Source organism: Balaenoptera physalus (assembly GCF_965194825.1).
Source record: "Balaenoptera physalus genome assembly, chromosome: 12".
Taxonomy (NCBI): Eukaryota; Metazoa; Chordata; class Mammalia; order Artiodactyla; family Balaenopteridae; genus Balaenoptera; species Balaenoptera physalus.
Genome location: NC_138897.1, coordinates 88,483,134 through 88,510,907, shown reverse-complemented (window position 1 = coordinate 88,510,907; position 27,774 = coordinate 88,483,134). Strand labels below are relative to the sequence as shown.

Below are 27,774 nucleotides of genomic sequence, written 5' to 3'. Positions count from 1 at the left end.
GAACAAATGTTTGGGTGCCCTAAGGCATTGCAAATTTCTAAGGATACAAGGAGGAATGCAGACCTGATACATGTTTTAAGACCCTCAGCCTTAAGAATGTGCTTATGGTCTCTCATTTTCTTCTTATGTTCTTGTTAAGAGCTCTGCACATTATCCTAACGTGTAGATAACTGAGTCATGGTACCATGACTGTCTCCTAGTTTATACCAGAACATGCCTTTTTACCTTGGATTAAAATTTGCTTAATTCATTAAACCCTGCTCTCTGGCATCTTTCGGCTGTACTCTCAGAAGTTATGGTGATATACAGAGATCAGTCTTCCATATAACAATTAGAAGATACGCTACCCTGTCTAAAGTAACCTAGCAAGTGAATTCCCAGTGGTTAGGACTCGGTGCTTTCACTGCCAGGACCCAGGTTCGATCCCTGGTCGGGGAACTAAATAAATAAAGTAAAACAAATAAATAAATAAAATTAAATAAATAAAGTAACCTAGCAAGTGTTTACTTTGAATAGGATTGACAAGTTTGAAACTTTTGAACTTGCTGTAGCTGGATACTGTAAGCCCCAGAAGTACTGTTACTGTATTAATAGTGCAAAGCAAAGAAAGAAGAAACACTATGCCTAAAATTACACTGCAGTAGCTTTTCCTTCCACTTCCACTTGATATTGTTAATGAGGTTGGTTACCTTTTTGCTCTCTTAATGTTTAAGTTCATAGACTGCCAGGTAGGGACTTGTACCTTAGACGTTTTATGAGATTTTGTTTTGTTTATTCATGCATCTATTCAATAAATATATAGTGAGCATCAGCTATGTACCAGAGACTCTTCTAGATCCCTGGGGATAGAATAGTCAACAAAAGGAAATACAAACAGATAATCCTTTATATTCAACCTGTTCTCAATAAAGATTTTTTAGAAACATTCTCTCTGCCCCCTGTATATTTTGTATAACTTCTGGTAAACCATAATTATGAACTGACTGTACTATAATGCTAATAAGACATAATAATTTGTCACTCATCCAGTTTCCCTCTTCACTACCCCCTTCCCCATCTCATGGGATCTTTCATTTGTCAGCTTCATCTTCCCATTTACACAAGAGAGGTTTTCTTTTCAATAGAACAAAACCATGACGGACTGCACCATGTGGTTTGAACATGATTGACTGGATTGGTTCTTAGCAGTAAATGAAATACGGTTCATCTTTATTTTGAGTTGTAGCACTTAATTCTTTGGGTTATTTGTGGGTTTCAAAATATTTTTTAAAATATTAGAAAATTGGTAGTTGTCAGTGTTAAATAGGTTCAGCACTGTCCTTCCACACTAAGAGATTTGCCCACTAGTTTCTCATCAGGCAGTAATTATACATTGTACAGAACCCTCAAATAACTATGAATGCCTGTGTTTCTTACACATAAACATTTAAAGTCACATAGTGGAAGAAAAGGCTACTACATAATACAGATGAGGATTATTGCATTATTGATAAATACCACTTGTGCAAAGGAACCACACATTTCTTGAAAAGTAGAGGTTTGCTTTTTTTTTTTTTTTTTTTTTTATTTACTTATTTTTGTCTGTGTTGGGTCTTCGTTTCTGTGCGAGGGCTTTCTCTAGTTGTGGCAAGCGGGGGCCACTCTTCATTGCGGTGCGCAGGCCTCTCACCATCGTGGCCTCTTTTGTTGTGGAGCACAGGCTCCAGACGCGCAGGCTCAGCAATCATGGCTTACGGGCCCAGTTGCTCCGCGGCATGTGGGATCTTCCCATACCAGGGCTCGAACCCATGTGCCCTGCATTGGCAGGCAGATTCTCAACCACTGCGCCACCAGGGAAGCCCGAGGTTTGCTTTGATAGTCCTGTCACTGCTTGCTTGCTTTAGTCTTTTCCTTTGTTCCAGCTTATGTGGGATATTGCTTTAAGTTTGTTCCTCAGGCCTAGCTGCCAAGAGGGAAATTCATACCCGCTTTAACAAGGTGTGAAGCTTATCTTACAGTTGCTAATGCCTCACTGACCTTTTCTAAAGGTCCTCGTTACTCTTCAAGTTGAGCAATTTTTCTCCCCCAAGAGCTAATTAAGTTTCTTATTTCTGATATGCTCTCCTTGGCAAATGCTTGAAAGGCTAGTATCAAAGCAGCTGTGATCTTGCATCTATCAAAATTTATAACTTCCTAGAGAAGTTTTCATCCTGCCATTAGGCCTGGCCTTAACACCAGGAATGCCCAGCTGAAAGCTTGCAGCAACAATTTATATTCATTCTGGTGTTCTGCTTGCCCTGGTTCATTAGCTGTCAGTGGTGATTGGCGTCTTTCAGAACCTGGCCTTGGGTCTCCTGGTTTTTTTCCTGCTCAAATTGATATTTCTTTTGTTGGTGGTATAGTGGTGAGCATAGCTGCCTAACAAATTGATATTTGTTGTTAATTCATCGTTACCCTCTTTTACTTGCAAAATTCATGTTGGGTCTTGCCTTAATCATCTTTCTGGTTGGTTGCTGTTTGTGTCAAAGCTCACTTTATAGTATTCCACTAGGTACAAATGTAGTCGCCAGATGGCTTCATTATTGCCATACATCATATCTGACAATATTAAAAAGTATCAGAAACAGTGCTTTCATTGTTTACTGAATAGATCTTTTAAAGAAAAGATTTCATTGTGGAATATACAAACATTTTAAGCAGTGTTAAAAGGCAAAGGCAAATCTTACCTCCCAGACTGTATCATGAGATACCTTTAACATCCTTTTTGGATTGGCAGTTTTCCACAAAAATTGGTTGTTAAATTTTTAACCATTTAGATGCCTCTTTTACTATGTTGTTTATTGTTTTAAGATTCATTGTGTTGGATTCTTTCTTCATAGGGTTGCTCAGTTAGAAAGTACAGTGTGGCTTGTGTGAGCTAGAAGTTAATTCTCTGCTCATTTTTCTTGGGACAGTGTTCTGTGCCCAGGTATAACATTTTTGGATTTATGTCATCTCTGAAGTGCTGTGTTCCTATACTAGATATCATATGGAGGATAACCTTCAAAATACATTCCTGATCGCAGAACAACCTTGCAGTAATGGCCTTCAGCAACACCACTGAAAATACGTGGGACATTAGCAGATTATATACTCTAATTTTGAGTCAATGATTAAGTTGTTTTTACTATGAATTTGTGCCACATAGGTATTATTTGATGTGACTATTAACCAAATTAACAAAGTTTCATGATTGCCTTTTGCTTTAACAAAATCAGAAATTTGTTTTATTTCTTTTGAAAAATATACACAGAAAATGAATGGGATTTAGTTCCCCAAAAGTATTTGTTTTGGATTTTGAACCAATTATTACATGAAAAAATAAATTAGTTCTTAAGGGTATTATTAAGAAGTTTATAATTTTGAGTCTTAAGAATTATTGGGAACAAGATATAAGCTTGTTGTTTATGTCATTACATTTTGCTACCTTTTGTTTCTAAGGATGGTAAGAAAAGAGATTTTATGTATCATAATAATTCCTTTAATGCCAGCCGCTTTTGTTGTAAGAACACATTACAGTTCTAATGCATGCCATTTCTCTTTTAGGTTTTGGCTTGGTTTGAAGAAGGTGAAGAAACAATTACAGCTTTTGTAGAACCCTTTGTGATTTTACTTATATTAATAGCCAATGCAATTGTGGGTGTATGGCAGGTAAGCAAAAATTCCTGCAGTGCGAAATTTTGGTAATTTACGTAAGTGATTTAAACTGTGTTAAAACAATCTGTGGAACTATGTGTGTTTTTTATCTGTTTATTTAATGGCAAAATTTTAGACCTCATGCATATATACTTTGCTGTTAAAATTGCTCATCCTTCATGGTAGCATGGAATTAAGAACAGTGGATAAAGAAGCTACTTAAGGAAAACCAGAAAATTTGACAACCAGTATTCTCTTTATATTTTCTAGTTGCTTCCTATGAAAAACTTTTATTCTCCTTGGGGTGTGTGTGTGTGTGTGTGTGTGTGTGTGTGTGTGTGTGTGTATTTAGCTATAAAAATTGTTTAAATCCTAAATAATTTTACCTTCAGAGCATATTCCTGGCTATTTTCCCTTAACTGCCCAGTACCCAGGCCTTTCTTATTCACAGAATGGAAGCTAATTTTACTACAGATACATAATGGGATCACACGTCTGCCCCATATTTGCATGATTGGTCTTCTGCAGATAGCTAGTTTGAGAATTTAACTTTTTTAAGACTGGATCTGTTAGGTTTTTGTTTTTGATATATTTTAACAAACCCAGACTAATATTTCACATTCATCTTTTTATTTTTGGCTGCGTTGGGTCTTCTTTGCTGTGTACAGGCTTTCTCTAGTTGCGGTGAGCGGGGGCTACTCTTCGTTGCAGTGTGGTGGCTTCTCTTGTTGCGGAGCGCAGGCTTCAGTAGTTGTGGCTCGCGAGCTCTAGAGTGCAGGCTCAGTAGTTGTGGCACACGGGCTTAGTTACTCCGTGGCATGTGGGATCTTCCCGGACCAGGGATCAAACCCATGTCCCCTGCATTGGCAGGCAGATTCTTAATCACTGTGCCACCAGGGAAGTCCCTCTCATTCATCTTTTAAGTATTGATCTTTTAGATTTTTGATAGATATAGTCACCTCTTTCAGGACTAAAATAGAGTGCATCTGTCATTCGTAAAGTGGAAGCATCTTATAAACATACTTAGTCCTATTGGAATCGTAAACTTCTGATCTTATTAATAAACATGAAGGCCTTTATGTGGTGAGCTCATATAGAAGGAAGCCTACTTAGAAGAAATTTTTAATTGTGCTACATTCCTCTTATTTTGATTTTTTAAAAATTGCTTTTATTTAAATAGAAATGATCTTTTTGTGAATAATTTAGGCAAAAGAAACAACATATAGCATTAGATTGTCCTTCTCAAGTTAGTAATATGCATTTTTAAATTAATTTATGTCAGTTACATAATAGATACCTCATATATATTCCCTTTTCATGCTCAGAGTGATTTTGTAAGGCAGATGATATTCCCATTGGACAGATGTGACAGAAGTTCAGAGTGATTGACTTATCAAAGGCCATACAGATAGTACATACATAGAGTATCTGGGATTTATATCCAGGGCCAGGCTGATCTGAACTCCAAAGTAAAATTTTATAGCAATTTTCATAGGACTTTTAGATATGTCTTAGCTTAAAGAAAAGAGTAATATTTTTGATGGATATCCTATTACATAATATACAGAAGGGTATGAGCAATAAATACTATAGGGTTCTTGCTTTCTGGAAGTAATGAAAGTTATAATTATAGTGTAAGGTAGTATTTGGGAGGGGTGGGGCATGTATTTCTGATCAGTGTCATCAAGGAAGGTTGACAAGCAATTGGGGGAACTATAAAGAAGTGGGACTTTTGTGGGTGGAAGCTGGGGAGAATATTCCAGAGAGGGGGTGGCATGAGCAGAGAGGTACAAAGTGTGTTTGAGGAATGACATTTAGACCTATTTAGGTTTGAGTGGAGGAGGTAGGAGTTGTAACTTTTAGAACAAAGGAAACCTTAGAAGGTCTTCTAAGTTTTTGTTCGTAGTAAGTTAGGTATATTTGTTTTTCCCCAAGCTGACCTGTTTTTTGTTGTTTGTTTGTTTTTGTTTTTTTTTAATAAATTTATGTTTGGCTGTGTTGGGTCTTTGTTGCTTCACACGGGCTTTCTCTAGCTGCGGTGAGTGGGGGCTACTCTTCGTTGAGGTGCGGTGGCTTCTCTTGTTGCGGAACACGGGCTCTAGGCAGGTGGGCTCAGTAGTTGTGGCTCGCAGGCTCTAGAGTGCAGGCCCAGTAGTTGTGGCGCATGGGCGTAGTTGCTCCGTGGTATGTGGGATCTTCCTGGACCAGGGCTAGAACCCGTGTCCCCTGCATTGGCAGGCAGATGCTTAACCACTGCGCCACCAGGGAAGTCCCCCTGATTTTTAATGTGGAACATTTTTTTTTAAGTCTTTATTGAATTTGTTACAATATTGCTTCTGTTCTGTGTTTTGGTTTTTTGGCCACAAGGCATGTGGGATCTTAGCTCCCTGACCAGGGATCGAACCTGAACCCCCTGCATTGGAAGGCAAAGTCTTAACCATTGGACCACCAGGGAAGTCCCTCCCTGATTTTTATTTATTTATTTATTTTTAATTTATGGCTATGTTGGGTCTTCGTTTCTGTGCGAGGGCTTTCACTAGTTGTGGCAAGTGGGGGCCACTCTTCATCGCTGTGCGCGGGCCTCTCACTATCGCGGCCTCTCTTGTTGCGGAGCACAGGCTCCAGACACGCAGGCTCAGTAATTGTGGCTCACGGGCCCAGCCGCTCCGCGGCATGTGGGATCCTCCCAGACCAGGGCTCGAACCCGTGTTCCCTGCATTAGCAGGCAGATTCTCAACCACTGCGCCACCAGGGAAGCCCCCTGATTTTTAATAGAAGCAAAATACAGTGCTCCTGGACATCTTAACTTTGGTCAGTCCAATTAAACTCTACCTGACATGACCTCGAGGAAGGAGAAAAAAATAAAACTGCCACAATTCATAAATTCTAGGGGGAAAAATCCTGAGGAAAAAGTAGTTTCAAATTTGAATAATTGAATAGCAGCAATGCTCAGAATTTATTCTTTCTACAATATCAGTAACGTTTGAACTTAACCTGAAGGACCTTTTAGCAGTGACATTAATTAGAGTTAGATATGCTGGTATTTCTGTTAATTATAAGGTGATACAGATAGACTCATTCTTTAAGCAGATCTGATTGGGATTTAAATTATTTTTATCATGAACTTTCCAAATTTAAGGTTTCCTGTACTTTCTCAGGAATGCATACATAAAAAGTTAGACACATGCCATTAGCTTTCAGTTTTGTGTCATCTAAATTCTCTTTAAGCAGGTTTGAGGACTTAATTTTTACCACAGTGTGAAAAATGAGATTGCATGGTATCGAGCATAAATTTTATCCAAATGAAGGTTAAATTGAAGAGGTTTAGATTGGAGGGCAAAGATGTGAGAGAAATGAAAGAATTGTTTCCTTTGTCCACTGAGTAACCTCAACTGGGCATGTGCTTTGTAGATTTGCTCCTTCTAATTGCTTATTTTCTTTTTTTTTTTTTAATTTATTTTATTTTATATTTATTTTTGGCTGCGTTGGATCTTCGTTGCTGCGTGCGGACTTTCTCTAGTTGCAGTGAGCAGGGGCCACTCTTCGTTGTGGAGTGTGGGTTCTCATTGCGGTGGCTCCTCTTGTTGCAGAGCACAGGCTCTAGGCGTGAGGGCTTCAGTAGTTGTGGCACACGGGCTCAGTAGTTGTGGCTTGCAGGCTCTAGAGTGCAGACTCAGTAGTTGTGGCGCACGGGCTTAGTTGCTCTGCGGCATGTGAGATCTTTCCGGACCAGGGCTCAAATCTGTGTCCCCTGCATTGGCAAGCGGATTCTTAACCACTGCGCCACCAGGGAAGTCCTAATTGCTTATTTTTTAAAAGGAGAAAAGGCAAATTTCACACATACTCCCCCACCACCCCCCAAAGGAACTTTCCCTTAGCTTTTTTTTTCAACATGGCTCATTTTAATTCTGCATCTTTCATCTTGAAATTAGGAAATAAAAATTGTGTGTGACGAAGTCTTGACATGTTCATATATAACATTATGGTAAATGTGGTATGTGACTGGCAGTGCTTCCGGCCACTTATTGGTCTTCAGTACTGGTGAGAGATTTAGAATTTGAGACGTAACTGGATTTTCTTAATTCATCACTCAAAGCATTTACTGTGTGCCAAAACAATCTAAGCATTTTACACATAGCTTGTAAATCCTCACAACCCTTGAGGGTGGGTACTGTTAGTGTCCTGGTTTTGTAGGCCATAAAGCTGTGTGTCATGTAACTTATCCACAGTCACATAGTTTTTGAGTGCAAAAGCCTGGGTTGAGCCTGGGCGGTCGAACCCCAGACCATCACCTTTCATGGGGGTCAAGATTGACTTAATGATGTGAGTGTGTGAAGCTGAAGGTGAGGGTCATGTTGCACAGTGTGCATAGGGACAGCAGGTTCTAATAACTGCTTCTTTCCATTGATTTTTATCTCCTTACCCTTCTTCGTGTGCTTATTTTTTCATTTTTAGTACAAAATCATAAGGGCCTAGTGTTTCTTACCTTAAGATGTGAATCATTTATTACAAATGTCATTAATGTGCATCTCCTGCGTTTTTTCTTTTTAAGTTTAGTTTACAACTCTTAAAATTTGATTCCTAGGGCTAGAAACCCTTGGCAGTGGCAGGCTATATTTACTACTGTTATCTTTTGTTTTCTTTTTTACAGGAAAGAAATGCTGAAAATGCAATCGAAGCCCTTAAGGAGTATGAGCCTGAAATGGGCAAAGTGTATCGACAAGACAGGAAGAGTGTACAGCGGATTAAAGCTAAAGACATAGTTCCTGGTGATATTGTAGAAATTGCTGGTGAGTTGAGTTTGTCATTTTTATTTTAGGTTGTATATCTGAATACAGTCCTTTTCTGAAGGCTCATACTTAAGAGTTTTAAAAGTTAGGCTCATGTGTATCAATTACGTTAACAGATTTTTAGTGCTATCCAAACGAATCAGGTTTTCTGTAAAATTTTCAAAGTGTTTTGGCACTTCCCTTCATGTTGATAAGTGTTTTTCTTTTTTTTTTTTAAACAAGGTGTTTTGAATTATTGTGCTTATTACTTTTAGTACATTGTGGAACACTAGTGCTGAAGAGATAATGAACTTAATCTTGATTTGACAGTTAGTTGTAGTGAGCAGTTTGTAGAATACTAGTTAATGGCTACATAGTTTTTCCTGTTTTGGTTCTTGGCACAAATAGGTCAAACTTGCAACCGTCAAACCTAGTTGATGGCTAAGGATAATCTCATGACTTTAAAAGCTCTACTTAAAAATACTTGGACATAACACTGAGCCAGGGATCTTAGCCAGGGATCTAGGTTTGGGCTTTAAAGAGTTAGTGAATCCACTGCAATGCCAGAGCTCTACACAGATCTCAAAAAGGTCCTCCTTGCTATAGGTCAATGCCATGTTTTCAGGCAACCCAGAATGCCCCTGGAGCCAATCAGAACTGTGTAATCTTTTTGCTGGGGAATCATTACATTGGGTTATTCAAATCATTGTGGTTTTTCACACCCTCCTGAGCTCAGAATACTTGTTTTCTTTTTGTGAATTGTCTCATAGTAATGCCTTTACACTGACTTGTGGGGAAAGTGTGCTTTGTCTTACTCATTGTAATGAGAATTCAGTGCTGAGTCTCTTGGCCTGTGCTCTGCAGTTTCGGCCTTTAGAAGTAAATTACTGGGACTTCCCTGGCGGTCCAGTGGTTAAGACTCTGCCCTCCCAATGCAGGGGGCCCGGGTTCGATCCCTGGTCAGGGAAACTAGATCCCGCATGCTGCCTGGCTCAGCCGAAAAAAACAAACAGAAGAAAAACAAAAGTAAATTACCTTGTCATAGGTCTTCCAGAAAAAGAATAGTGTTGCCTGTGTACCCACACGTTGATTACTTAGGACAGCAAAGTTTGTATAAATGACCTAACGGCTTGCTTAATAGTGTTAACAAAAGTACAACTCAGAATGCAGTGTTTTGGCCAGTGGATTTTTTAAACTTAATTTTGACATAATTTCAGACTTAAAAGTTGCAAGACTTATAGTAAGAGTTCCCATTTAGCTTTTACTCAGATTCTCCAAATGTTTGTTGTCACATGTGCATTATCCTCTTTCAGTCTGTGTCTATACATTCACACATTTTTGTCTGAACTATTTGAGAGTAAGTTGCAGAAATGATGCGTCTTTACTCCTAAATACTTGAGTGTTTATTTTATAAAAGTTAGAGCATTCTTTTAATATGATTCCAATTAACTACTGAAAGATAACAGTATTATATCAGTTTTTTAATCTGTAGACCTTATTTAGATTTAACCATTTGTCACCATGGATTTTACAGCAAAAATATGACTTACAGAGGGAATTCTGGTGGTGATGTAGGAAGTAGGTCAGAATGGGAAGGCTGGAGATAGGTAAGAGCTAATGAGAGCAAACAATAACAAAGGCTGTAGCATTAAGAATAATGAGGGGAAGATTTTGAGTTTATAAGTAGGAGTTTTAAAGCAAGGGTGCACATCAGAATTATCTGGGGACCCTCCTTAAAAGTTTTTACCAGGTCTCAACCCAAAGTATTAACTCTGAATCTCCCTTGGGCAAGGAATTACAGCCATGTATAGTTTGAAAAGTGAGCCTCAGGTTTAGGTGCCAAGCAACAGGTTTTGATAACTTAATAGATATTGGGGTGGATGTGAAGTAGGGTGTGGAATCAAAGATACTGGCAGGATATCTAGTTCAGGTGCCCGAGTGGTGACGGTGCTAGTAACTGAGGAAGGAAACATTAGAGGAAGATAGTTTGTCTTTCCACAAATATATATGTGGTCAGTGCACTTGCAGATCACCTAAATATTGCACAAGATTCATTTTTGACTTTGTATGTTTTCCAGTTCTCCAGCTTAGTCTGGTAATATACTTTCAGCCTGTCAAATTAAGATATCGTAAGAATTTTTTGTGCTAGTTAAGCTATTTCAGTATATTCAATCTATCTGAAAACTTAGAGAAATCACCCCCAAAGTGTTTATCCTTGGTTTGCATCAGTAGATGGCAGTGGTTTACAGCGTCAGAGGAAACTGTAACCTTGATCCTCAAAGCACCATCTTCCCTTTTGAAGGAATAAACTAAGACCAGCTTCTCTTCAATGGGGGTGGTTTTGGTTTCTCTTTTTCTCTGAATTCTGGTTCTCTCCAGTCTTTCCTATCTCAGTAAGTCACTCTTACCACCTAGTTAACTGAGAGAAACTTGGGAATCATCTTGATTCTTTCCCCTCTTATTCTGTCTCTAAGACCAGTTGATTCTGTCTCCAAAACACACCCAAATTTGTTGACTACTTTTTCCTCAGTCACCACACCAGTCCCACCATCACCTCACACTGACATTGTCATTGTGTCCTAACGAGGCTCTGCCTTCCTTTACTGTTTTCTTTCCACACAGAAGCCAGGGTTTCCTAAAGGTCATGTTTATTCACTTGCTAAAACACTTCAGTGGCTTCTCTCTTGCACCAGAAATACAAATTTTTTTCTTTGACCCTAAATGACCTTGCATTGTATAGCTCCGGCTTGCTTCTGTGATTTCATCTTATGCAACTCCCTATGCTCTAGCCATACGGGCCTCTTTTTTTTTTTTGGCTGCGTTGGGTCTTTGTTGCTACGCCCAGGCTTTCTCTAGTTGTGGCTAGCGGGGGCTACTCTTCATTGCAGTGCGCGGGCTTCTTGTTGCAGAGCACAGGCTCTAGGTGCGCGGGCTCTAGAGTGCAGGCTCAGTAGTTGTGGCGCACAGGCTTAGTTGCTCTGTGGCTCGTGGGATCTTCTCGGACCAGGGCTCGAACCCATGTCCCCTGCATTGGCAGGCGGATTCTTAACTACTGCGCCACCAGGGCAGTCCCTATATAGTGTTTTTCTGGTTTGTTTTTTTAAGCATTTCTTAATTTTTTTAAAAAATTATTTCTTTTGTTTTATTTATTTTTGGCTGCATTGGGTCTTCATTGCTGTGCATAGGATTTTCCTAGTTGTGGCGAGTGGGGGCTACTCTTCATTGTGGTGCGCGGGGCCTCATTGCGGTGGCTTCTACTTGTTGCAGAGCACGGGCTCTAGGCACGCGGGCTTCAGTAGTTGTGGCTTGCGAGCTCTAGAGCGCAGGCTCAGTAGTTGTGGCGCACGGGCTTAGTTGCTCTGCGGCATGTGGGATCTTCCTGGACCAGGGCTCGAACCTGTGTCCCTTGCATTGGCAGGCAGATTCTTAACCACTGCACCACCAGGGAAGCCCTATGTAGTGTTTTATATGTCGCATTTGATAGTTTAGGAAGGACAGATGATGATTGATCCATAGTATGTGTGACACAGGAATAGTATCCCTATTTTTATTTTTTTATATTGGGGTAAAATATACATAGTACAAAGCTTACCATTTTAACCATTTTTCAGTATGCAGTTCTGTGGCATTAAGTATATTCACATCATTGTGCAGCTGTCACCACTATTCATCTCCAGAACTTTTTCATCTTCCTAGACTGAAACTCTGTTGCCATTGAACAGTAATTTCTCTTTACCTCCCTTCCTCTAGATCCTGGCAACCACTGCCTTTTTTTTTTTTTAATTGATTGATTGATTGCTGCATTGGGTCTTTGTTGCTGTGCACGGGCTTCTCATTGTGGTGGCTTCTCCCACCGCGGAGCTCGGGCTTCAGTAGTCGTGGCTCACTGCCTTCAGTAGTTGTGGCTCACGGGCTCTAGAGCACAGGCTCAGTCGTTGTGGAGCATGGGCTTAGTTGCTCCGTGGCATGTGGGATCCCTTGGACCAGGGACCGAACCCATGTCACCTACATTGGCAGGCGGATTCCCAACCACTGCGCCACCAGGGAAGCCCCACTGCCTTTCTTTTAATATTCAAAAAATATATATTAAAACATGAGTTTAAATCCCTCATCTTAGGTGAATCTACTTATTACCAATAGTAACTGTTCTAAGCAGTACACATACTCATCCCTATTCCGATTTCACCTGTTTTTGAATCCTTTGTGAGGAGTCTAACAGGTCCTGATAGTTAACACTTTTTTCCTCCAACTCTTCCCCCACTGTATACTAATTGCTAAAAGTATATGCAATGCTTGGACATTGGGCTCTCGTATACTACTCTTTTTTGAATTTTGACCATTCTGAGGGATGCTGAACAGAGGTGGTAACTAGTTTTAGATAGATATGAGCAACTAGTTTTAGATAGATATGAACATTTTATTAAACACTGTTGTCATACTACTAGGCAACGAGCACCTTAAGGGCAGAAGTGTGTCACACTGATCATTGTAATCTTCTTGCTGAGCATGTAACAAGCTCTCAGTGAGTAATAAATGAAACTTGAAATCAGAAGTATGGAGTAGGTTTAGCTAATGTAAACCTGCTTATTGTGCAGCTTCTGTGCAGAATAGATAATTTTAAGTCTCTATGCATAAGTTCAGTAATAATGAAGCTTAAAGTGTGTGCCAGATACAGTGATAAACTTGCCAGTGCTTGGTTTTTAACCATCAACCACTCTGGGGTGCATACTGTTAGTCATATTTTACAACTGAAACTGAGTCTTTGTGGTTTATTGCTTCTATCTTCAACTGTAGTTAATTTGCTAGAGAATATACAGTATCCTTAGTAAATGTATACATATTTCATATATCAATTTGTTGGAGGCCTAGTTTACAATTTTTTAAAAACAGCTTTATTGAGATATAATTCACATGCCATAACATTCACTCCTTTAAAGTGTGTAATTAAAGTGGTTTTCAGAGTTCTACAGTCATTACCACTATCTAATTTCAGAACATCTTCCTCCAAAAAGAAAACCCTATACCCATTAGCAATCACTTCCTCTGCCCGTCTTTCCCCAGTCCCTGGCAACCACAATTTGTTTTTAGGGATTTGCTTATTCTGGATATTGCATATAAATGGAATCATACAATAAATGCCCTTTTTAGACTGGCTTCTTTCACTTAGTATATTGTTCTCAGGATTCATTTATGTTGTAGCATGTATCATATAGTTCATTCATGTGTATACTGTATTCTTTATGGCTCTAATATTCCATTGTTTAGGTGTGCCACATTTTGTTTATTCATTCATCAGTTCATGGGTATTTGAGTGGTTTTCCCCTTTCTGGCTATTATGCTGCTGTGAACATTCAAGTATAATTTTTGTGTGAGCATATGCTTTCACTCTTAGCTATATACCTAGACATGGAATTGCTGGAGCTTATGGTGACTCAAAGTTTAACATTTTGAGGAACTTCCCAACTGTTTTCCAAAGTAATTGCATCATTTTACCTTCCACCAGCAATGTATATAGGTTCCAGTTTCTCCATCTCCTCATCAACACTTGTCTTTTTTAATTTTAGCCATGAAGTGTTATCTCATTGTCATTTTAATTTGTACTTCCCTAATTTCCTAATGATATTGAGCATCTTTTCATGTGCTTATTTTCAATTAGTATGTCATCTTTGAGAACTGTCTAAATCCATTGGGTTTAGTTGGGTTGTCTTTTTAATGTTGAGTTGTAAGAGTTCTTTATATATCCTGGCTTATCAGATAGGGTTTGAAAAATTTTTTTCCCGTTCTGTAGGTTTCTTTTTTACTTGACGGTGTCCTTTGTAGCATAAAAGTTTTTAATTTGATAGAGTCCTATTTGTCTTTTTTTTTCTTTCATTGCTTGTGCTTTTGGTGTCATATCTAAGAAGCTATTCTATGATCTCATGTCACCAAGATTTTGTATATGGTGTGAGGTAGGTGTCCAACTTGATTTTTTTGCATTTGGATATCCAGTAGTATCAGCACCATTTGTTGAAAAGACTTCTTCATTGAGTTGTCCTGACCCTTGTCAAAAATCAATTGACTTCATTTTCCACTGCAAATTGACTATTATTCCATTGACCTGTATGTCTGTCCTCATGCCAGTACCACACTGTCTTTTTTTTTTTTTTTTTTTAATTTATTTATTTATTTATGGCTGTGTTTGGTCTTCGTTTCTGTGCGAGGGCTTTCTCTAGTTGCGGCAAGTGGGGACCACTCTTCATTGAGGTGCGCGGGCCTCTCACCGTCGCGGCCTCTCTTGTTGCGGAGCACAGGCTCCAGACGCGCAGGCTCAGTAATTGTGGCTCACGGGCCTAGTTGCTCCGCGGCATGTGGGATCCTCCCAGACCAGGGCTCGAACCCGTGTCCCCTGCATTGGCAGGCAGATTCTCAACCACTGCGCCACCAGGGAAGCCCCACCACACTGTCTTGATTACTGTAGCTTTGTAGTAAGTTTTGAAATCACTAAATTTGAGTCCCCTGGCTTTGTTGTTTTTCTAGATTATTTTGGGTATTCTGAGTCCCTTGCATTTCCATATACATTTTAAGTTTAGCTTGTTAATTTCTGCCCCAAAACCCTGCATAGATTTTGATAAGAATAATGTTGACTCTGTAGCTCAGTTTGGGGAATATAAACATCACAGTAATATTAAATCTTCTGATCCATGACCATGGGGTGTCTTTATATTTATTTAAGTCTCGTTTCTTTTAACACTGTTTTCAGTGTTCAAGTCTTGTACTACTTTTGTTAAGTTTATTCCTAAGTATTTTATCGTTTTTTGTTTGTTTTTTGTGGGGGAGCTATTTGTAATTGGAATTGTTTTCTTAATTTCATTTTCAGATTGTTCTTTGCTAGTGTATAGAAATACAGTTGATTTTTGTGTATTGATATTGTACCTTGCAGTCTTGGTAGACTTTTATTTTAATAGTTTTTCAGGGGTTCCTTAAGATTTTCTCTATATAAGACCATGTCATCTGAAAACAAATATTTTTATGTCTTTTCAGCCTGGATGCCTTTTCTTTTTCTTGTCTAATTACCCTGGCTAGACTCTCCAGTAGAATGTTGAAAAGAAGTGGCAAGAGTAGACATCCTTGTCTTGTTCCTGATCGTAGGGGAAAAGTATTCAGTCTTTTACCATGAAGTATGATGTTAGCTATGGGTTTTTATAGATGCCCTTTATCATGTCGAGGATGCCTGATCACAATTTTAATTTTTAGGTTGTCAATATACTCTTGTTTGGTCTGTTCTGGTGACTTTTCGTGGTGGTTATGTATTTAGATCCAAATTAGAAATGGTAGTTTTGCTAGATTACTAGTTCCAGTGGGTCACTGAACTGGGAAACATGTAATCCTAAGGCATTTAAGTGAATTATATGGAACATTTTGGGGAAACATATTGTGACTGCTTGACCTGGGCCAGATAAATAGGTATTTATTTTATTCAGACTTTTAAGACTATACATGTTGAGGCTTTTTAACTTCTACTTTTATTAGGATTAATAATCTAGTTGACCCTGCAATTTGGCATTTAGCCCAATAATTCAGTTCTGTAAAACTGTAGAAATGAACTTCAGTTCTAAATGTAGATCTAAATTATTTCTTGTCAAAGTCTTACTCTCTACATGGCCTGAAGGGATAAATGGCATGAATTGTGCTCTTAGACATGGTAACTTTTTTACTGTTATTTAAATTATGAAATTGAGTGTGAGAGGGTTCTTTCTGGTGAATTGAAAAACTGGAGAATACTTTGAACTGTTTTGAAGATGTAAGTGAGTATGGAGTTGCTTTTTTGATATTTGCCGAAAGAAAGAGACCTTTTTGTAGTCATTGTTTGGGTGTAAGAATCATCTCCTAACTTCAGATGATAAACTTCTTTTTGCTAGCTTCTGGAAGACATCTGGTAGGATGGTTCTGCTGAACTTCCTGAAGGCTAGACTGGGTGGCTTTTTGAGGGGGAGATGGAGGGGGTTTAAGGGAGTTATATTTTAGATGTTGCTATACCAACTAATAACCTTTCCAAGAAGACATTGTGTAAGCATGCATAGCAAAACCATACGTATACTTCTAACTATCTACAATACAGGAACCAAATAAAATTGATTTGGCAAGTAAAAATATGGAGACAGTTACCCATGTGTTCATCTTCTGAAGCCACAATAATTTTGTATTATCTTAATGCCAGGAAAATATTTCTCTGATGGATGGAAACCAAAAGTAATAAAATCAGGTATAATTTTATGAGAAATGAACATCAGTGTTTAAGCGTTCTGTATTATCTGCCAATATTATCAAGGTGAATCGAGCTATGATAGTCCTGAAAGTCTTTAACTTTAGAATTTGGGGAGGTTTCAGTATTTGCACGGGAGGGGTATTACTGAGTTCTCAAGGCGACTGTTTTCAGATTTTTTATTTACTGATTGATTGATTGATTGATCTTTATTTTTGCGTGTGTTGGGTCTTTGTTGCTGTGCGCGGGCTTTCTCTAGTTGCGGTGAGCAGGGGTTACTATTTGTTGTGGTGCGTGGGCTTCTCATTGTGGTGGCTTTTCTTGTTGCAGAGCATGGGCTCTAGGAGCACAGGCTTCAGTAGTTGTGGCCTGTGGGCTCTAGAGTGCAGGCTCAGTAGTTGTGGCGCACGGGCTTAGTTGCTCCGCGGCACGTGGGATCTTACCGGGACAAGGGCTCGAACCCGTGTCTCCTGCATTAGCAGGCGGATGCTTAACCACTGCGTCACCAGGGAAGTCCCTTCAGAGTTGTTTAAAACAAACTTCTTGTATCTTGGTAACCCAGAGTTGATGACTAGTGCAAGGACATAAATATCCTCAGATGACTTCTGTCCTGTAGTATACTCTGGAGTGAATCATATTTTAAGATTATGTAGGTGATAGAAATGAGTCTCAACATAAAACTGCATTTGCTTTATTTAGGTTCTGGAGAAGTTGATTTTATATTTCCTAAAATGAAGAATAAATATTCAGCAGTAGTGCCAGCAATTTCAGGATTTTTTAAATGAAAATAATAATTCTTAAACTTGGTAACTATTTAAGGGAAGAAAAGTTTCACTTTTGATAGCTTGCAGTAATGAAATTTAGTAACATGTATGAAGTGGCATTTCCAAGCATTTGAGGAAAAGAAAAGATAAAGTTGTAAAATAGAAAGATGACTGATTCATATAAGAACCTGTGTTATTATCCTAATTCCATATGACACTGGACAAAGTAAATTAACCTAACCTCTACAGAACTGGGTAATTGGAGTAGCCTCCTAAGGAGCTTACTGGCTAAAAAGATGTATGATTCAGATAATGTAGCCTTATTTTTTTAGCTGGGGCCATGAGCCTTTTTTTCTTTTGCTTTTAGAAAAAAGGATTGGAGAAGCCTGACTGAACAGGCAGCAAACACTTAATCCATACCTGTTGAGCTCCCTAACACAAATATCAGAAAAGTTAATTCTGTGCTGTAGAGCAGAGGGGTTGGCAAACTTTTTTTAACGGAGCTACCTAGTAAATATTTTGGCTTTTGTGGTCCCAAACAGTCTCTGTAGGGAAAAATAAATTTTTTTTTTAAAAAAAGACTTTAAAAATGAAAATCATCCTTGGCTCAAGGGCTGTTTTTATATTTATTTTTATTATTTTGTTGTTGTTGTTTACTTAGGTTGTGCCAGGTCTTAGTTGCAGCAGGTGGGTTCCTTGGTTGTGATATGCAAACTCTTAGTTGCGGCATGCATGTGGGATCTAGTTCCCTGACTAGGGATCAGACCCAGGCCCCCTGCATTGGGAGCGCGGAGTCTTATCCACTCTGCCACCAGGGATGTCCTTCAAGGGCTGTTTTTAGTATGATTTTTTTTTTTTTGCCTGCGTTGGGTCTTCATTGCTGGGCGCGGGCTTTTCTCTAGTTGTGGTGAGCAGGGGCTACCCTTTGTTGCAGTGCGTGGGCTTCTCATTGTGGTGGCTTCTCTTGTTGCAGAGCACAGGCTCTAGGGCGCACGGGCTTCAGTAGTTTTGGCACGCAGGCTCAGTAGTTGTGGCACACGGGCTTAGTTGCTCTGCGGCATGTGGGATCTTCCTGGACCAGGGCTGGAACCTGTGTCCCCTGCATTGGCAGGCAGATTCTTAACCACTGCGCCACCAGGGAAGTCTACAGCAGTAGTTCTTAATCATTTCTAGATCACAGGTCCTCTAAAAATTAATGAAATCTGTGGACTCTTTCCCCAAATACACGTATTCAAAATCTTGTATGCAATTTCAGGGGATTCTTTTGCCCTTCTCCCTAGAAATCCACCCCAAGATTCTAGCTATTTGGTTTTAAAAAATGAAGTTACAAGCATACCCAGTTTTACTGTGCTTCTCTTTATTGTGCTTTGCAGATACTGCATTTTTTGCAAATATTTCAAGTTTTTATTATTATATTTTTATGATCTGTGATCTTTGATGTTACTATTGCAAAAAGATTGACTCACTGAGGGCTCAGGTGATTAGCTTTTTTTTTAGGTGATTAAGTCTTTAAATTAATGTATGTACATTTTTTTTTAGACAATGCTATTGCACGCTTAATAGACTACAGTATAGTGTAAAATCTTCCATGTGGCTCGCTTTATTGCAGTATTTGCTTTTGTGATTGTCTGGAATTGAACCCACCGTGTCCCCAAGGTATGGCTATATACTATATGATCCAGCAATTCCACTTCTGGGGTATATATTCAAAAGACATGAAATCACTCTCCTTAAGAGGTCTGCACCCTTACGTTCATTGCAGCATTTGTGTATAATAGGCAAAACATGGTAAAAACCTAAGTATCCATCGATGGATAAATGGATAAAGAAAATGTGATGTGTACACACACTCTCTAGAATATTATTCAGCCATAAAAATGAAGGAAATCCTGCTGTTTGCAACAACATGGATGGATCTTAAGTGAAATAAGTCAGAGAAAGGCAAGTACAGTATGATCTCACTTACATGTAAATCTTTAAGAAAGCAAACTCATAGAAACGTATATCAGATTGGTGGTTGCCAGGGACGGGGAGTGGGGGAATTGGGTGAAGGTGGTCAGAAGGTACAAATTCCAGTTTTAAGACAAATGTGTTCTGGGAATGTAATGTACAGCATGATGACTGTAGGTAACAAAACTGAAGTGCATATTTGAAAGTTGCTAAGAATAGATCTTAAGTTCTCATCATAAGGAAAAAATTGTAACTGAGGTGATGGATATTAACTGATTGTAGTAATTTCACATTGTATGTGTATATCAGATGTTTTACACCCTAAACTTACAGTGTTACAAGCTGGTTTATATCTCAATAAAATGGGAAAAGTCGATTACAGTTAAACAGTGTAGTTAGTAAAATATTGTCTGATTAAGCAGTTTACATAGTGTTGGAATATTGTTAGAATAAACCGTTTTCACCTGTTCCTCGAATGATTAAACATAGCTCAGAGAAATAGAAGCAAAGATACATGACCAAATAAGGTTTGTCTTTTGCCTTTTCCCCCATATGCAGTTGTTTCACAACAAGAAGGATGGGAGAACAAGGCTAGTTAGAGATGTAGATCTAAGCCATCTGTAACCAAATAACAGTAGAAATCATTATTTCAGTTGTTCCCGTAAGTTACATCTCTTTGCGTAGAGATATAAGTTCTTAATCTTAAGAACTTGTATATAAGCAGAACAGCAAATAGTCTAAAACAGAAATCAGCGTGGGAAAAAAGAAAGAAAGAAAGAAATCAGCGTGGATGTATTAGAAGCAGAGGGTTTTGAGACCTAGAGCCCTTTATTCATCACTTTGAGAGTAGCTAAGACGTTAAGAACTATGAGAAATGAAGAACTCAGAAAGATCTCCCCAGTCATCAGATCATGATGGACCAGTTGATCTTGAAGGCTGACCTGAATTTCATGGGGCTGGCATTTCCTCATTTCCTGTAATCATCTCCTCCCCTTCTCCCCTCTCCCTGTGACTCAGTGATAGTCACAGTACCAATAAGTGCCAACCTTTCCAATCCTTATCAGTGTGATTAAGATTTGGGGAAAATTAGAAGAAAGACATGGTATAGGGAGCACATTTCCTAAGTGTGACACAAAACCACCAAGATCACCAGATTTGACTATGTAAAAATATAAAACAACTTTTGTTTTGAAGATGATAAAAGAATTTAAAAAAATAAAGTGTTTGGTGTTAACAGTGGTCAGAAGAATACAAGATTGAGAGTATGGGGAAATGGCAAGAAAATAAATTTGGTGGAAGTATACATTTGTAGGAAAATTCTGTTTCTGTGAATCTTTTCTCCAGAAGTAATCTAAGTGCACAAAGATGTTCTCTATATAACATTGTAATAGGAAAATTGGAAACACCTAGATGGCTATGAAAATGGTGACTGATTAATTTCGTCCATCCACAGTTTGGCTGTGAAATACCTGTGACCTTGAGCAAGTTAGCCTTTTGTGCCTCATTTTCCTCATCTGTAAACAGGGAATGAAGATAATCAGACCTTCCCTAGAACTGTGAAGATTAAGAGTTAGTAACTCATAAAGCTCTTGTAGTAGTGCTTGGTATAGAATAAGCATTCTCCAAAATTTAGCTTTAGAGATTATTGCTTTAGCTTTAGGTATTATTATTATGTAGCCATTAAAAAAGAATGAGACAGATAAGTATATACTAATGTAAAAGGAGGTTTGTGATTTTTATTTTAATGAAGTTTTAATAAGTGTTATCCATAGAGAAAGGTATCTGATAAATACTGTTAACAGCTAGATATTTGGATGAAGGGAGCGAGGGATGGGTTTTCACCTCGTAAAAAGCATACTTTACTTTTGTAATAAAGAGGAATTTATGTTGGTATCCCAGATATTGTATACTCTAAATTTGCCTAATGATGGGCTGCCTCCACAGCATCTAATGAGCCAGTTATCTTCCATTCTAGTAGCTAGAAACTTGCCTGCCTAGGAACCGCCATGCCATTTTTATTGGTAGTTATATATTACGCCAGTTTTATTATAAAATGTTCCTTTATAAGGAGCTAAAATATACTTGTCTGTTTTATACGTTAGTTTTTTGCTTTGGAGGCACATAGAAGTCTGATTCCTCTTCCTATGGTGGCCTGTTAACGTAGTTGAAGATAAATTCGTCTCCCTTTCAGAGCTGGGGGGAGACCTCAACTAAAACTCTGAGAGCGTGCAACTTGTCCAAAAGCATGTGGCAGTTCATGGTAGAACTGGGAGTCTCAAGTGTTAATGGTGTGGTGTATCCTAAAATTTTTATTTTCAGGTTAGTCTTGGCTCTTTCTGTTGTTCATGTAATTATTTTTAAACCCTTTACCATCTTGATGGCTTTTTTTGGTGCCCAGACTTGAATGCAGTTAATGTAAATGGAGTCTGGTTGATATTCTAGACCTTATCCTCCACTCTTACACATAAGGACATTTCTTTGGCAATCTTAATTGCCCTACCAGCTAAAACCCGTGAGTCTTTTTCATGCTTCTCTTTCCCCACTACGTCTAGTCCTCCACTAGCATACATGTATTTTGTTTTTAGTCTAAATTTTAAGCAGCAATCACTGTTAAACCTCATTCAGCTCAACCAAGTCTAAGGTCTGTTTGGATCCTGATTTTTTCGTTGTTCCCAGCTTTGTGACATTCTTCAACTTGATAATTATCATAAGTTTCTGGTGCTTGTTTTTTAAAGAAAATAATGTGTGTGCAGGTACTTCATTCCTTAACATATATTTTACTTGGTAGCCACTATGTGCCAGCACAATACCAGGACCTGGGAAATCAGTGGTGACTAAATGACTGCCTTCTTGGAGCTTTTGGGTCTAGTGGGGAAGACACATCAAATATGTAATGTGATGAGTGTTAGGAAAGGACAGCTCCCTATTAGGTTGGTATCCCTTAATCTTGGAAGTTCAAGGAAACCCTTGCTTTTTGTGAAGACTCAGAACTTTGAGGAACTGAAGAGCATTGTGTTTGAAGCTTAGAGGGAAGGGGAGAGTCATAAAAAGTAAGAGCAATTGGGTCATGGAGGGTGTTAAAAACCATGGTTAAGACACTAAACTTTATTTAAAGTCTAGTAGGAAGAAGCTCTTGAAATGTTTTAAAGAAAAGAATTATATATCTGCATTTTTAAAAGATGAGTTTCATTTCATCATAGATAATACATCCAAAAAACCAGACTGGGAACAAATATGATATAAAGTATGGCAGTTTGTAATGTTCCTTCCATGCTCACCCTGAGGCCTAGAAGTAGTTTTAAGTAGGCAAGTAGGGCTTCACAAATGAATAATTTCATTCATTCTTCTTGACTACAAAATTTATGACTCAAATTGCAAAGAGTGAAAGTATTTGAGTCATAGTTAAATGTTTAAGTAATTTAGGTTAATTAATTCTATTGTGGGTTGTTTTTCCTCAGAACCATCTAAACCCAGAAACAATAGTGGTATTTAGGAGATAATTTCTGATCCTATGTATAGTTTTCTCTTAAAAAAAGATTTGAATAACTGGTAGAATTTGCCACAATAAACTAGATTTTTTTCCTTATATGTAATTAATTCAAAAAAGGCTTTTTCTGAGTAGTGCTGATTTTAACCATCAGTCTTTTTGACGTAATGATATAAACAATGTTAAAGTATCCTGGCTTTATAAAACTCCTTCCTAGGTTTTAAGGTAAAGAAAGCTTGTGTTCATTCGATTCTAAAATGTGGCCAAGTAATAATTTCCTTTAAATGACTTTTACTTGCATTCTTGGTAACCTAGCATAAAGTATACATTGAAGAATTTGTTCAGAGTGGAAATCTGTGATAGCAGGTTTTAAAGAGCTACAGACTTAAGGAGCCAAGAGCTGAATTTGAAGTGTCAGATGTTAAACAAATAGAAGGTAGTTTATAACAGAGTTTATTCTTTTATTACACTGCCTGAACTCAAGAGACAAAAAAACTTTCAGAGGAAATTATTGCAGAGCATCCCCTTGGCAAGAGTAAGAATTTTCCACTACCACTTGCCCTAAGGGCATTGACATTCCCCATCAGGGAAATATCACTGGATGTGATCATCAGAACAGGCTGCCTACTCCTCATGTACAAAACTCTTTGTCTGGAATTCACAGAAGCCTGCAGACAAAGGAAAATTATGTCTTAGTGGAAAAGTATTCATTGAATCTTTGCTTTCATGGATTTTTCACTTCCTTAGACAACCAGCTTCCTAACAGATTTAATCCTAAATTGACTCCTACAAACAAAAAGCACAGAGTCATACAGTAAGATAAAGGAAGTCTTTCATTAATTGAGGCTCCTTAGGCAAGACTCCTTTTACTTACTACCTTTAGTTTCCTGTCTAAAATGAGGACATGAGTTGGGTTGGTCAAGATGATGTGAGGGAGGGTCTTTCTAGCTAAGAGAATACTAGAATTTGGCAGGTTTTTAAAACCAGTTTGGATTTATGCTATTTAGTACCTTTCCACAAAGAGATCGGTTTATAATGGAAACAAATTAAATGTGAAACTTTAAGGTAGTACATTTCCCAAGTGTTGGGGGATTTAGGGTCTTCTTGGTCTAGAGCTGTGGCATACGTGGCACATGAGAAACAGCACATAGTAAAGGCTATTCTAAACAGGCCCTTCACAGGACCTGTGACACCAGGTACTAAGCTTTTTTTTTTTCTTATATTAATTTTTTAATTAATATAAGTGTGCTTGGAGAATTTCTTTAAAATATGAATTCCTGGACCCCAGACTCTTGAAGAGCAGGTCCTGAGATTCTGTAGTTTATAAAAGGCCCCCAGGTCATCTCTTAATTTTAGAATGGCTGTTACAGGATGGAAGAAAAGTGAAGAAGAGCTTGAGGTCAGTTTTTAAGGACTTCCCAGTCACTTGTTCCACTAGCATTTTAAACTTATTTATTTATTTTTGGCTGCATTGGGTCTTCATTGCTGCACGCAGGCTCTCTAGTTGCGGCGAGTGGGGGCTACTCTTCACTGAGGTGCGCGGGCTTCTCATTGCGGTGGCTTCTCTTGTTGCGGAGCACGGGCTCTAGGTGCTCAGGCGTTAGTAGTTGTGGCACGCAGGCTCAGTAGTTGTGGCTCACGGGCTCTAGAGGACAGGCTCAGTAGTTGTGGAGCATGGGCTTAGTTGCTCCGCGGCATGTGGGATCTTCCCGGACCAGGGCTCGAACCCATGTCTCCTGCATTGGCAGGTGGATTCTTAACCACTGCGCCACCAGGGAAGTCCCTCCATTAGCATTTGACATTTGACTCATTCTTGAATATTTAACCAATAATTAAATGTATATGAATACAATTTTTGTGCAGCAAAGAGACAGCCTTCATATATTTAAGACAGACATATAGGGGGAAAAATAGCTGGTTTCTTTGTCGTGCCAGTTTAAATATAATTTTAAATGCTGCATATATAGTATCAATCCCACCTTAAACTAGTAGCTTATACGTTGACTGTGTTACCCAGGAAAGAAATTTAATCTTGGTATTTTTTGCCTCAAAAACACATTTTTCATTCATTTTTAATCCTCTGAGCTTCCACTGAAACACAGCAAAGTAAATGGCAAGATATAACTTTTGGGTCCTCAATTTGAATATTAGATTTGCTGGCCTTAATTAAATTGTGGCCAGGTATATGAGAGTATGAGCTAGGGCTAATACATGAAATTGTTTAAAAAGAAGTAAGAGATTCAACTTTCAGTATAAAATGATACCGTCTGCCTTTTTTTTTTTTCCTCTTTTTTTTTTCTTTTTTGGCTGTACCACTTGGCATGCGGGATCTTAGTTCCCCGACCAGGGATCGAACCCTGTGCCCCCTGCAGTGGAAGCGAGGAGTCCTAACCACTGGATCACCAGGAAATTCCCGGCATTGTGCTTTTAGATTGCTGGTTTATGTTCAGTTGTTACAGTGCAGACATGCTTATAGATTGTGGCGATCTCTATACCATGTTAGAAGTTTTCCGCTCCTGTAGGATCATGACATAAATTGCTTCAGACGTTAAAGGAACATTTTCAGGTAATTTTTCCATTTAGGGTCATATGCTCATCATTGAACTTGCATTCTTTTCATGTTCAGGGTCATGTGGGATAAAATTAACTATGACAAACAGAAGTAATACAGAAAAAGTTTTTTTTTTTTTTACTATGACAAACAGAACTAATACAGAAAAAGGTGTTGTTTTTTTTTTTTTTAAGTTTATTTTATTTTATTTTTTGGCCATGCTGTGCAGCTTGCAGGATCTTAATTCCCCAACCAGGGATCGAACCCGCGCCCTTGGCAGTGAATGTGTGTAGTCCTAACAACTGGACTCCCAGGGGATTCCCTAAATTGATTTTAAAGTTTTATCTTCATGGGGTATTTTAGGTGTTGAAGGTCACTAAAGTTTAGGGTATGGTTACTTTATTGTAGTATGAGCAGAATTATATTAAAATGAAAGGTTCTCATTTCTTCAGTCTGAATATTGCTGTTTGTTGCATAAGCATTTCCAGCAAGAATTTCACCTTAATGTGTCCCTGCAGTCAAATGCAGGGATGATCTTTGCCTCTTGATTATATATTGGCAGTCTCTTTCTGTGCCACCTTGTGACCACATTTCCTACTTAGGTTACAGGATTGTTTCATGAACTAGAGCTCAAAAAGCATACCATACTTTCCCTGAATTTAAAAGCTCTGAGATACAGAAAAATTAGAACTAAATTAAAGGTTTAGCAAATGAAATAAACCTACTTCTTGGACAGAATGGCTGTTTTGCCAGTTTATGTATAACCAGTGACAGTTACAGTTCAGTACAGTAGGGTAAGTCTTTAAAATTAAGATTTAACTTAAAAATACCATATGCAGTTGTAGGGGGGACTGTGCTTATTTGTTCTGACTTTTAGCTGTCCTTGCATAAGACTTCTAAAACCACCGTAGTACCTTTCAGAAAGTCAGGGAAAGCTGTTGTATACTTATTTTTTACTGTCCAGTTGCTTTGGTACTGATGCATACTCATCCAGCAATATTTGAACACCTACAGTACACTGGGCATTGTTCTCAAGGTGCAGGTGAAATACTGGCTTTATCTGTTGCTGGGTCTGTGTTGTGGCATTTACTTCAAATACGTCAAGGAAAGGGGCTAAGACATGGTCTGTTTAAGAGCTGTTAAAGGGACTCTTTGGCCCAGAAAAGAAAACTCAGTTGACTTAAAGATCTTCTAGAGGTTATGCAAGAGGTTTATTCATTTATCTGATAATTCAAACTTCAAAAGGTACCAAAGGGTATAAGGTGAAAAGTCTCCTGCCACTCATGCCCTGCTCCCTAGTGGTACAAGTCTGTTACACGTTCCCAGAGGTATTTTCTCGTACCAGTGGAGCTCCATATACATGATGCTTCACACTTGTGTTTTCCCCACTTAATGTATAGTATGTCTTAGAGGAAGTTTTTACTTTAGTATGAATAGAGTTGTCTCTTTTTTCTACTGCTGATAAAAAAAACTAACCACATACAGCAAGCATATCTGTAGAATAAATTCTTTGTAGTGGAATTTATGGGATAAAAAGATTGTGCTTTGCATTTTTTTTTTTTTTTTTTGGCCGCGCCATGCGGCTTGCGGGGATCCCAGGTCCCCGACCAGGAATCGAACCCACGCCCTCAGCAGTGAAAGCAAAGCGTGGAGTCCCAACCACTGGACCACCAGGGAACTCCTGTGCTTTGCAATTTTGATATGTATTGCCAGTTTGCCCTCCAGAGATTTTGTAAGTTTTTTTCTTTGTACTCAGCAGTATATATAGGGTCGTCACAAAGTCTGGACGCGTAGTTGAATTAAGAATACTAAATGGGTTACTAACATTACATGGTATGTTTAGTGACATTATATTCAGTTTGTCCTTGTTAGCAGTGCACTAACACCGAGTTTTCATTAATATCTGCTCATGCACTTGCCTCTAAATGATTTGTGCCTCTGGTTTTGTTTGTTTTGGTTTGTTTTTTTGCTTATTAAAACTAAACTTTCCACATCTTACAGTCACCCTGTATAAGAAGCCCTGTTTCTATACATCCTTTCAAACTTGGTGCATTTTTCTCAACTCCTTTGTCAATTTGATAGTTTAAAAGTGGTCTCTCTGTGTAGTTTTATCTTGCCTTTCTTTTATGAGTGATATTAATTGAACATCTTTTTATAGAGGCATTTGTTTCCTGTTCATGGTAATTTGGCTTTCCTAGTGGAATAAATCATGGCTTGTACAATTCAGTCCCCTTCACCATGCTGTGTGTGTGTGTAAGTGTGCAAATAATGTGTACTTATAGCTGTTTGCCCGAGCATCATTATTCTCTTCTTGTGTACTTCAAATCTTGTATCTATCCAGGAAGAGTTTTTATGAC

At 38.4% G+C, this 27,774-nt stretch overlaps 1 protein-coding gene and 1 long non-coding RNA gene across 3 annotated transcripts in view; one reads left to right on the top strand and one right to left on the bottom strand.

Annotated features, from left to right (window-relative positions):
• The window catches only part of LOC309639532, a 79,154-nt gene that overhangs the window by 4,061 nt on the left and 47,319 nt on the right, over positions 1 to 27,774 (bottom strand). The window lies entirely within an intron of this gene.
• Positions 1 to 27,774, top strand: part of ATP2A2 (ATPase sarcoplasmic/endoplasmic reticulum Ca2+ transporting 2) — a 62,595-nt gene that overhangs the window by 5,774 nt on the left and 29,047 nt on the right. For both annotated transcript variants that reach the window (XR_014251689.1, XM_082416770.1), the window contains exons 4-5: positions 3,565 to 3,669; positions 8,306 to 8,444. Coding sequence is in view for 1 of the 2 variants with exons in the window: in XM_082416770.1 (XP_082272896.1) it covers positions 3,565 to 3,669; positions 8,306 to 8,444 (244 nt within the window). In the remaining variant the exon portion in view is untranslated. The remainder of the gene's footprint in view (positions 1 to 3,564; positions 3,670 to 8,305; positions 8,445 to 27,774) is intronic.